Here is an 11628-nt window from a genome sequence, read left to right as displayed (position 1 = left end):
GGGCCAGCATCTGCCCGTGAGGAAAATAAGGGGCGGCGCTGTCCGTGAAGCCCCCTGCACTCCGACCACCTGACCTGGTGTCTGTCCCTGCACCTGCCATCTCCACCTCCACCCCCAGCATCCTCCCGCCCCGGCCCCGGTCCTGCTTCATGCCTCACAGTGGTCACCTGCCTCTTGCGCGCGCGATCTGTCCCTCCAGCTGGAATATCCCTCTCGGACCCCCGTGCCTGGACAAATATGCACGATAGGGAAGATCATTTCTTGGATAAATGTCTCACTGAACAAGGAGGTGGCGCTGGGGCAGACGTGTGGGATGTGGAGCACCGAGGGAAGGAAGCTCTGGGCCCTGGAGGCTCTGGGAGGGACGGAGGCCGTGGGGGCACGAGGGGGCAGCAGAGGCGGGCGGGCCCAGACCTCGGGCTTGGATCTCACTGGGGGCGGAGGGGAGCCAGCAGAGAAAGGAGCGCGCCGTCCACTTCTCGGGGCCATTCCCGCGCGTGGGCCTCTCCCTTCCCACCAGCACGGCCTACACTTGGGGCACCGGAAATGCAGGACCCACAGCCCCCTGGAGAGCATGTCAAACCCCCACAGGAGTGGCGTTTATTTGAGTATACGCAATGGCTCGTGTGTCCACGAAGACAAGCAGGCTACAAGCCGAGTGTGGACAACGCGGGGACCTTTCCGTTTCTCTTGGTCCTAACCTGGCTTCCCGGGGTGGGGAGTGTGTCCTGCTGGTACTTCTCAGAGCAGGCCACCACGAGCACAAGTGGGAGCTCACTGGCATCTCTTGATTCGGAGATGGGAGAGGGGGTCCGCGCTCAGCTGAGGCCGCGTCTCCTGGGGCCTCCCCTCCCCCAGTGCTGCCCCGCAGACCCCGGCCATCCTGGATCAGGAGGGGAAGGTGGGCGCCTCGGCCAGCGGGCGGGACATGCTCTGGATGGCCCACTGCAGGATGCCGTCAAAGGAGTGCTGCAAGACAGCAGAGCAGAGGCCTCGGGGACCTGCCAGAGCCCCAGGGGACAGGTGTGTATACCCTGGCCTCCAGGGTCACCCTCCTACTCAGAGGTAGGGAAACTGAGGCCCGAGGCACAAGACATGTCAGTCGAGGGAGGGCTCCTCATCCAGTGCTCCGTCATAGCGTCCTGTAAGCACAGGGCATGGCCACTGCGGCTGTTTTGCCTCCTTCTTCTGGGGCTCTCTCCCTCACTGTGCTCAGGGGCCTGACGCTCCCCCAGGATGGAGGGGTCATGAGGAGGCCCAATATTCCAGCAGAGTGGGGTGACCGCACCAGAAGGGGCTGGTGAGTCTGCCCCTCTCTCCAACGGTCTCAGGCGGCCACCCCAGCCAGAGCTATGGGGTCTGGGCTCCCCCACAAAGACACCTGCACTGTGTGGGAACCCCTGTGCCCAGCCCCCCCGCACAGGGCAGGGCCCCACGTCCCAAGGAGGACACATGTGGGCCGCCTGGCTCTGGGTATGGCTGGAGGAGTCTGACCTCCTGTCAAAAGAAGACGGAATCCCTAAAAGCCCCATTTTCTTCCCAGTGACTGTAGCTGTTCATCTTAGGGCAGAGAGGCCTGGGTTGATAGGGGGCCGTGAGAGGCCCACTGAAGGTGGTCCACTGAGAGGTTCCGGGCTGCCCGCCCCACCCCTCGGGGACATCAGGCTTCCACAGTGCTGGTGCTGAGGTTCTGCAGCCCATGGCCCCGGGGGGTTTAGGACCTCCGGACAGGGCTAGACGCAGGAAGGGCTCAGGGCCCCCTTTGGGTTCCTTTGTGTGCTCAGGGCTCCCGCATATGCGGGGGGGGGGCCAGCATGGGCCTGTGGTGCTCAGTGCACCCAGAGACAGGGATTCCCCCAGCCGCCCCAAGGCTTGGGTGCCTGGAGGAGGAGGGGCTGGTGGAAGCCCAGCCTGGAGGAGGAGGGGCTGGTGGAAGCCCAGCCTGGAGACCAGCCTGGAGGAGGAGGGGCTGGTGGAAGCCCAGCCTGGAGACCAGCTTGGAGGAGGAGAGGCTGGTGGAAGGCCTGCGGGGTGATGCATTACCTCGCTTAGCAGGGACTCCAGGTCATCCCTGTGCAGAACCGGCTCGTGACCAGCAGAACCGTCTCCTGCCTGGAGCCCAGGAAAGGGAGGTCAGCCTGACTTCCGCACCCCTGCTAGGGACGGCCGAAACAAAGCAGGACTCCCTGCAGAGGCAACAGGGGCCTGGGGGCAGAGGCTCATGCCAGGGCAGTGGGGGTGCTGCCCCGCCCAGGGCCCCAGGATCTGAATTCTAACACCCGGCTCCTCCCAGGGTGGTGGGCACAGGCAGGGTGGGCATGAGCGAGCTTCGGGGCTGCCGGCCAGGGTCCTGGCACCGCTGGAAGCTGGTTCCCCGAGGCCCCCGAGTCTGCCGGCCTCCGCATGCTACACGCCTCCTTCTGCGGAAAGCCAGGCAACTTAAGAGAACCAGCTAGCAGGGACCCTGTCATGGATGGGGAAACTGAGGCCCAGAGAGGAAAGTTCCTGGTCCGATGCCAGCCATTCAACCATCCAACAAAGGCTGCCAGGGCCCACGGTGCCCCTGGGCAAGGGGTGAACCACCCAGGATACTGCCAGGTTCTGGCTCAAAATAGCCAAGTCTCAGCTCATCAACACTGGCCCGGGGGCAGCAGCAGCTCCAGGGCGGGAAGGAGGAGCACAGCCTCCAGGGTGTGCAGGGGCCCCGGGGAAAAGATCCGGGGCCACACCCACATTCTTGTGTCTGCACCTGGGAAAGGTGGGGCTAGGGGAGGGGTCAAGGGGGCTGGGACAAGTCACTCTCCAAGGTCATTACATTTTACATCACAAGGACAAGGTCTTTTAAAAGCAAAGACCCCAGGTGTCAATGAGGAAGCATCTTCTGGAGGGCAGGACCCCCTCCTGGCGGGGGTGGAGGTGCCCCCCCCCCAGAGGGCTTGCGCACACTCAGTGCAGAAGGGTGGGGATGATGGGAGGCTTCCAGGCCGATCTGCACACTGCACGCAGGCGGGTGTGGGCCGGGCCAAGCCGTGGGGCTGCACCGAGCCCCCTCGTGGGCAGGGCCTCGGCCCCCAGTGCCTGGGCTGGCCTGGTACCCACGCAGCGTGTTCGGGGGAGTACGCGGTGCAGCTGGGAAGGAGGGTGGGCCACAGATGGGGGTAGGACTTATCACCTCCCCCAGGGCCCTCAGAGGTTGTCCTGGGGGCAGGGACATGGTCAGGAAGGCCCCTGCTGCGGGAGAGGCTCCTGTAGGAGCGCCCAGGACTCCCACCCCCCAGGTTCCCAGGACCACTGCGGCTCAGCAGGAAGGCAGAGTAATGACCACAGACAGCTTGTTGTCCCCAAGGGCTCCGGCTGGCTGCAGGATGGGGCCGGAGAGGGTCCCAGCCCGCCACTGCTGGAGGACTAGGAGCCCAGTACAGAGCCGAGTCACACCGGGCAGTCCAGTATGCTTGCTCATCCCAGGTGTGGAGCCTCCTTGCTGCTTCCGCCTCACCCCCACCCCACCGGGGGATAGGTGACCCCAGGGGCTGGGAGAGGGGGGACTTGGGGCTGGGCTCGGTCATCGTGAAACAGATGCATCCAACTGGCATCTCATTCCACTATTGCTTAGTGGGTTTCCCTTTCAAACAGATGTTACCAAAAAGGAGTCTATTTGAACAACTGTATTGTATAAAAACAACGAACAAGGGGTTCATTGGTGCACACCCGCGAAGCTGGCGCCTGGAGGGGACCTGGAGGTGTGCTGGCCCCCCAACCCCGAGGGGTCCGCGCCTCCCCGGGTAGCACTGACCTTGGCAGGCCCCGGCGCAGCGCGGGCGGGGTTCGGGGCGGGGGCCCCCTCCTCGGGGGCAGGGGCGGCATCTCCGGAGCAGGATCGGCAGCGCGGGACCGCCCTGCGCACAGCGGACGAGGGTGTCGGTGTGTGTGGGCGGGGGAAGGGGGGCGCGCCGGCGACCCCGGTGTCCCTCCCCGGCCCGGCGCCCCAGCCGCCGCACTCACCCTGGCCGGGCGGCGCCCCCGGGAAAGTGGCAGCGCCAGTGGAAGGCGGCGGCGCAGTGCGCGCACCGCAGTGCGTCCGTGCCGTCCCCGCACACGCCGCACCGCGCGGCCGCCGGGCCCTGGAGGGGAGCAGCGCCGTGACTGCGGCGGGGAGAGGGGCGCACCCCGGCCCCTGGGAGCTCAGGGACACCCGGCGCCTTTGGACTGCAGCCCTGAGAGACCTCGCTCCCCCTTGGTGGGCCCGGACCCCCTTTAGGGCTGGTCAAGGGGACCCCAGAACCGCCCCCCCCAGGAGAGGCGGAAGGGTGTGGGTGATGGGCCATCCCCCTTATTGTGGTGCCTGGTGGGGAGGGGTTTCAGGATCAGGGACAGAATCTCACTGGTGCTGGAATCCCTCGGCAAGTTTGCTTCCCCTGCCCCAGCTCTTCACAGCGCTCCGCCCTTGTTCTGGGCGCCCCTGGGCCGCCCTCTCCACGGCCAGTCTGGCTGCTCTTGGCAAAGGCCTCCCTCAGCCCTGACCCCAACCCCCCATCTGACTACTGCCCCGTGTCCCCCTGCACGTCAGAGCTCCATCTGGCTGCTCCGCAGACCCTGAGCGCCCCCCCCCAGACAGCCACCCCAACCCCCACACCCCTCACCTGCTGCCCCTCAGGGCCCACACACAGTAGCGGGCGCAGGGCTGAGGGGTCCAGCACCGGCAAGGGGGCTGCCGAAGGTGGGGCCAGCAGGTGCTTGTAGGGGACAGCAGCATCTATCCCGGCTGGGGGCTCCCTGGACAGTCCCTTCGCCTCTTCTCCTGCCAACCTCAGCCCCAGAAGGACCTGGAACCAGAGGGTCAGTGCTTGGAGAGGCCACAGGGGACCTGCACGGCACCACCCAGGGAGTCAGTGATCGCCGGGACCCTGGCAACCCGGGGGGCTGGTGTGGGGGGAACCCCACACTGGGTTGGAAAGGTTTGGGTACAGTTCCTGGCTCAGCAAGGTCCTTGAGCCTTTCCCCACTTAAGACTGGGTGTCTGTGGCCCTCACGGGCTGTCAGTGATCACTCAGTATAGACCCGGGCATGGCTTGTACCACTCATGTCTTTGCTGCAACGGAATGCTTAAAACATTTTTAGAGAATGTTCTCAGTAGCCAAAGTGCATGCCCTGTGCTGGACCGGCAGAGCTGAGGCCCCAAGTCAGCCCTGAGAAACCGGGCCATTGTAAAGGCCACTTCCCAGTGTAGAAAGCCAAGCCGGTGAGGCCCGGCCAGGGGTGGGGGCGCACGGTTCTAGGGCTGGGGCCGGTCTGACCTACAGGAGCAGCCAGGATGCTGGACAGGGGGCCCTGCAGGGGACCTGTGCGCACCGGGGTCTCCACAGGCGGCTCCTGGGGCCGGGGCTCCTCAGCCCGGGGCAGGTCCCGCTGGGCTCTTCCCTGGAGGCAGCTGGAGCACCTCCAGGTCCCGCTGCTCACGTGGTCACCAGCCAGACGCATGCAAGGTGAGCAGAAGGGACAGTAGACTCCCAAACACATAGGGCAGGGGAGACCCGAGGGTTCCTCTAAGTCAGCCCTTTCCCTTTACAGATGGGGAAACTGAGGCCCGGGCAGGACAGTGGGCAGAGCCACGATGGAAGCGCTGCCTTGGCCAGTCAGCAGGAGAGCCCAGGATACTGGGAAATTTACCCCTGGTGGGGTGGCCCTCGCTAGCCTGGTCAGTGTCCCGTCTGAGAGCTTCTCTGATGAGTCCCGAGAATCCCGGACACCTGCTAACCTGGAGTGGCCTGTGTGTGGCTCTCATGGGCCCCGCCCCGTCAGTGGGACCTCTCTGAACTGGGGTGTTTATACCCCCCAGGCCCACGTTTCCACAAGGGGGGTGGTGCCCAGCAGAAGGGGACATGGTCAAGGGCAGGAAGGAAGACAGCAGCCCCATCGCTGGAGCTGAGTGATGACCCTGGCCGAAACCTTTCATTTTAGGGACAAGCATCTGGGGCTCAGAGACAAGCAGCCTAGTCAAGGTCACTCAGGGAGCCGGGCAGGGCCAGAGTAGAAGGGGGCTCACTTCTCCCACCCAGACTCTTCCCCACGGCTGCGGTGTCCCGCGGGAGCTGGTGGGAGAGGGCAGGGCTGGGAGGGTGGGGGAAGGGAGCGCCAGGAGGCAGACTCCGGAGGACTCGTGCCCTGCCAGGGACGGGCACCCATTCAGCCTGACTTCTTGCTTGGAGAGGGGGGACTGGCTGCTCTTGGGAGTTTGGGCTGGGGGTGTGTGATGAGATGGGACAGAATGGCCGTTCTTCACCGGGAGCCTTCATCCTGCTTCTCTGCCCTCTGGGGCCCTGCTGGCCAGGCTTGGGGGGGGGGGCGGGCAGTGCGGCCACACGGGGAGGGGGGGTGCGAGGACCCAGGGCCCAGCCCCACTGCCCAGTGATGTGGACCAAGGCCTCCCTCCCAGGTGGGCCCCACTTCCCTCTGTGGAACAGAGAGTCTTCTGGGCAGCTTTGTGCTCAGGGTCAGCTGGGTAGAAGTAGCCATGAAGCCAGGTGGGGGGCGGCCTGGGTGGCTCACCTGGGAATGTCGCGGAGCGGCGGCGACAGGCAGGCCAGGTGGAAGGCCCGGGGGCAGCCGTCGCAGCAGATGAGCTCCCCGCCATCCCGGCATACAGCACACTCATCCTCGTTCTTCTGACGCGGGCAAGACACACGCGTCCTCTGGAAGATCCCGGGACGGGGCAGCGCCCTCCCCGAGAGCCCCTCAGAATAGCTCCACTGCAGCGTTCCCCAGGGGCACCCTAGTCCCCTGCCTGCTCCCTGCTGGCCCATGCCTAAAATTCTGCCCCGGCTCGCTGCCCTCCCCCAAGATGCCCTCCATCTCTGAGGCTCTAGGCCCCACGGCACAACCCTGCCTGACGGTGCCACGGTCCCCTCCGGGGTGTCACCTCTTCAGAAGCCCAGCAGACCGGGCAGCCCTGCACAGCAACGAGCACACTCATTGTAATAATCCCCCCGATCCTGCCATCGGGGGAGCCCCTGGGGGCAGGCAGGGATCCTGCTCATTCCTGGGTGCCTGGGGCCCCGCCCGCGCCTGGCATGGGAGAGGGGCGGTCAGATCTGGGATGGGTTCTGCCTTGTGCTCAGAGCCCAAGGACGTGCTTGACGCTCAGCTCCCTGGCTCCCAGCAGGGGCCACCTCCCCACCCGCCGGCCCCCGGTGAGACAAGGGGCAGCTGGTGCCTCGACCAGACCCGTGGTGTTCAAAGCCTGGTAGGACTCACTTTCTCTGACTTATTTGAATTTTTACAGTTGTGTTATCAGAAAAAATCGTATTAAACAAAAGCTCTACTCTGTGAACAGGAGCTCAGGCCTCTGTCCTCCTCACCTGAGTGAGTGGCCTGGCCGAGGGACAGAGCGGCAGAAGGCCGCCCTCGGGTTTGTGGGGAGGGAGGAGTTCCATCCGAGGTCCGGGCATTACCTGGTGCAGCTGGGGCTCGCTGGGGAGGGCAGGAGGGGCCTGCACCCTGCCCTGTTGGCCTGTTCTCAGCTCACCTGCACCCTGCTGCGGGGGAGAGGGGGGCCACCACAGTGAGGAGCCCCCGCATGCAGGCCCAGCCCCAGCTGAGCTCTGTGGGTGCTGGGCGAGGGGTGTCAAGTGGGGTGCTTACAGGGGCAGAAGCCTGGGTCCCCTTGGCTCGGACCAGGGTCTTCAGGCTGCTGCTCCGGGTCTTGTTCTTCCCCCCACTGGGGTCTTCGAACTTGCTGGGAGTATAAAACTCCCCCCCAACCTGGAGGCACTTCTTGGAGCCACCTGGGAGGAGAGGCTGACTGGGCCCTGCACGCTGCACTCCTGGCCTGGGCGCCGTGGGTGGGTGGGTGCAGAGGCTGGGCGCGCTGCAGCTTTCTCCTGCTTCTCCCCCACTGCACTCAGCCCCGCTCAGCTCTGCGACCAGGGTCCTGGGCACAGGAGGGGTCTCCTGCGGGGACTGTACTGGGCGAAGCGTGTCCACCAGATTCGCATCTGCCTGGAATCTCAGAGCGCAGACTTACTGGGGAGTAGGGTCTTTATAGGTGGGATTAGTTAAGGATTAGTTAAGATGGGCTCCCGAGGGACACTGGGTCCAATGACGGGTGTCCCCAAGAAGAGCGGAGAGGACACAGACAGACACAGGGAGGAGACCCTGTGACTTGGGGGCAGAGGCTGCAGTGATGGGGCGGGCACAGGCCTGCCAGCAACCAGCCTCGAGCCTCCGGAGGGAGCAAGGCCCTACCAACACCTTGATTTTGGAACTCCTGTTGTTCTAAGCTGCCCAGTTTGTGGCCATTAGTTATAACTGCCGTAGCGAACTACTGCGGGGTCCTCGGGGCCCTCCCTGGGGGGTGAGACCGGGGCCCGCATTGGCCCCAGGGCCAGCGTGGGCCCTGGCTGTCCTTGGCATCCCCGCCGGCAGGTGCCCAGCCCAGAGGGAAGGGAGGGAGGTGTGTGGGGGCGGGGCAGGTGCTGAAGGCTGTCCTGCTGGAGAACCTCCTGGGGGTGGGGGGGTGAGCCCAGGACTCTCAGGGGCCCATCTGAGCACACAGAGGTGACCCAGGATGTGGCCCTGGACTGCCGGCCCTGCAGAAGTCCAGGAGTCCCCCAGCCCTGAGGGCAGCCCTCGGTGCCCATCCCGCCCCTCCCGAGGTAGCAGAGCCACGGTCCCACCTGCGCTGGGGCCGCCAGGTGCAAAGGAGGGACGTGGATCGAGGGGGCCTGCATCCCCCCTCGCGGCCCCTCTGGTGGTGCCATCCATCTACCTGACTCAAACACCTGCTGGATGAGAATCCCCTCCACTGCCCCACAGGCTCCTGGGACGTCCCCAGACGACACCGTCACGGCTCTCTGGACCGAAGTGGACATGGTCTGAATTCCTGGGGAAGGGAGTCCCAGATGGGGGGTCATCAGTTGGAAAGAGGACCCCTGAACACCTCTTTCCTGCAGGCAGTGGAGAGTGAGAGGTGCCCGGGCTGTGGGATCTTTATTTCCTTCTGCCCAGGGCAGGCCTTGGAGGGGGTCCAGCCCTTCCACACACAGACAGACAGACAGACAGCCCGTGTGAAACTGCGGAGAGAGGCCATGGGTACGTGTGGTATGTATCTGTGTGCATGTGTGTGTGTGTGTGTGTGTGTGGTGTGAGGATGCGGTGTGGGATGCACGCTGTGTGGAGTGTGTCGAGTGTGTGTGTGTGTGGTGTGAGGATGCGGTGTGGGATGCACGCTGTGCATGTGGGAGCTCACTGCACACGGCGGGCGGGGTGAACAGGGCCCCCAGACCTGGCCCTGGGATGTGCTGGGAAGGAGGCTGAGTTCAGGGCCGCCCGGAGGTCAGGCGACCACAGGAGGTCTCTGGGGTCCCCCGGGGAAGGGGCAAGGAGGGGACAGACGGGGGCCCGGCGTCATTCAGCTGACGGACCAAGCAGGACTCTGGCAGAAGCACAGTCTGAGCCGGGCCTGTAGGACGGGGACGCGGACCGGGCACACGTGGGGTGACCTGAGACGCTCCCCCCTGCCCCTGGTGCGTCCGTCCAGCGGAGGCTTTGGGAGGAGACGCCAGGCCAGCATGGTCCCGCCCCCAGGACAGGCCCTCGGAGGGCAGCACCCCGCCCAGGCCCTTGATCCCTTGACCCCGGCCCAGGAGCTGGGAGGCCTGGGGGCCTGGCCCACCGTTCCCGGCGGGAGGCCTTCTCGGCCAGCTTGGCCTTCGCTTGGGGGCCTGCAGGGGGAGCGCACCAGCCTGGCCCTGGTCTCCCCGCTGGGGCCAAAGCCAGCGGCCGAGGGGGGCGTGGGAGAGCACCCGGCTGGGGCCTCCCCAACTCCCGGGGTCCCCTCGCTTTACCATGCTCTGGTGTCCACAGGCAGGTGGGTGTAAAAGGACATAACACCCACCTGCCTGCTTCCCGGGGCCCTGGGACAAGGGACAGCTAGGCTCATCCATCCGAGCATCCAGAGGGGACCTCTGCAGTCCCTGCCAGGCTGGCTCCGGGCCAGGCGGCTGGTGCTCCGGAGCTGGGGTGGGGGGTGGGGGGGGTGGGGAGGGTGCACTCAGGGGGTGTCGGGCTCCCCAGGGCAACCTGTGGCCGACTAGCTCCTCAAACTAGGTACCTGGGCTGGAGGTGCCCCGTGGAGACAGTGCTGCCGGCGGGGTGGCCCTCGGCTCCTCCAGGGCCTTCCTCTTGGTGGGGGGTCTGGGCAGCGGCACTGGGGCCTTGGGGCCCGGCGGGGGCTTCCTCCCCTTCCGGGGCTGGCTGAGGTCCACATCTGCAGGGTGCAAGTGGGGGCCAAGCCTCAAGACCGGACCCACACCTTGGCAAGGTGGGCGAGACCTCGGCCCTTTGGCATGCAGAAGCCAGGACGGTCCTCAGTGATGTCCAGGGGCCCCCCAACCACGCCCCGACCCTCCCTCTTCAGTCCAGCTGGGCTGACTCCAGCGGCCCCAGGCCCCCAGCGGGGGTGGGTGCTGAGCCCCGTGGGATCCCAGCCCCCGGCCCTCCGCCACCGCAGTGCCCTCCCCACCTTTGGGGAAGCTGTCTAGGATGGGCTGCAGCCGGGCGTATCTCTCCAGGTTGTAGTCCTTAAAGAGAACTTTCCAGAAGCCCAGGATGGCAGCTGCGTCTTGGGTCAGGAGCCACGAGAGGAGGGCGTGGAAGGCCTGCGGGCAGCCTTCCTTCTCCTTCAGACGCAGCGTCTCCTGAAGCAGGAGTGGGGAGTGGGAGGCCCTGCCTCCTGCCTCCTGCCTCCCCAGCACCCCCACTTCCTGCCACCGCCCCCAGAGGGTGCTGCAGGAGACCCGGGCACCGTGTCCATGCCCTTGGGTTGAGGTGGGCGTGGGGGTGCCCGGGGTGCTGGGGGCGAGGGAGGCCCCCCTGGAACTCACCTTAGGGGACCACGCCCCTGGCTTGGAGGGCAGCTTCCGGAGGGCTGGGAGGGGGCGTTGGGGAGGACAGGAACTTGTCCTGGAGACCGGGCCCTGTCCCCTCTTCACACCAGCAGCCCCCATCCCACCCCCCCCGGCCCCCACTCGTGGGGGCAGCTAGGGTCCATCTGGAGCTCGTCCTCCCAGACACTGCCCCTGGCTGGACGGCAGGGCTTGGGGAGGGCTGGGGAGCACTGGGGGCCTGGGTTGGGGCCCACCTGGAACTTGTCCTCGGGCACCACGTCGTGGTCGGCCAGCGCGTGCAGCAGCGGGAAGGCGCTGTCCACCGCCACGGCGATCTCCGTGCGGTGCAGCCTCAGGAGACGGCGCAGAATGGCGTCCCCCCCTGCCTGGGCCTCGCCCACCCTCGCGGGGCCCGGGGGCACGGGGCTGGGAGCCCCCTCTCCCCGCCTGGGGTCCCGCGGCCTTGGGGTGCCGCTGGACTTGTGGGGCGTCTGGGCCATCTCCGCCTCCTGGCCCTTGCACAGCCCCTACCCTGCCGGGCACCTGGGCGGTGCACCTGGGCGAGCACCTGTGCAGGGCTGAGCCCAGCCGGAGCCCAGTCTCTATTATAGGAAGCCCCCCCCCCCCCCGCCCCGAAAGAGCAAAGCCTGTGTTTCCCCAGAGCCAATCAGGACCGGAGGGAGGGGCAGGAATGGAAACTTCTCTGTAATCCAGTAAAGACAAGGCCCCAGCCACCCCAATTCCA

At 66.1% G+C, this 11628-nt stretch overlaps 1 protein-coding gene across 1 annotated transcript; it reads right to left on the bottom strand.

Annotated features, from left to right (window-relative positions):
- Window positions 1-676: 676 nt before the first annotated feature.
- Window positions 677-11383, bottom strand: AIRE (autoimmune regulator). Its single transcript, XM_032392545.1, has 14 exons — window positions 11138-11383; window positions 10520-10694; window positions 10109-10264; window positions 9893-10012; window positions 8765-8878; window positions 7639-7781; window positions 7449-7529; window positions 6547-6662; window positions 5350-5449; window positions 4641-4823; window positions 4003-4121; window positions 3794-3896; window positions 2044-2112; window positions 677-969 (listed from the first exon to the last, which is right to left on the bottom strand). Exons 1-14 carry the CDS (start codon window positions 11381-11383, stop codon window positions 889-891), a joined length of 1806 nt encoding a protein of 601 aa, XP_032248436.1. The 3' UTR covers window positions 677-888.
- Window positions 11384-11628: the final 245 nt, after the last annotated feature.

The sequence above is a fragment of the Phoca vitulina genome, unplaced genomic scaffold (genome assembly GCF_004348235.1).
Source record: "Phoca vitulina isolate PV1807 unplaced genomic scaffold, GSC_HSeal_1.0 scaffold68, whole genome shotgun sequence".
NCBI classification, from domain to species: domain Eukaryota; kingdom Metazoa; phylum Chordata; class Mammalia; order Carnivora; family Phocidae; genus Phoca; species Phoca vitulina.
The sequence above is the reverse complement of the archived record's forward strand: the minus strand, read 5'-3'. Positions and strand labels throughout refer to the sequence as shown.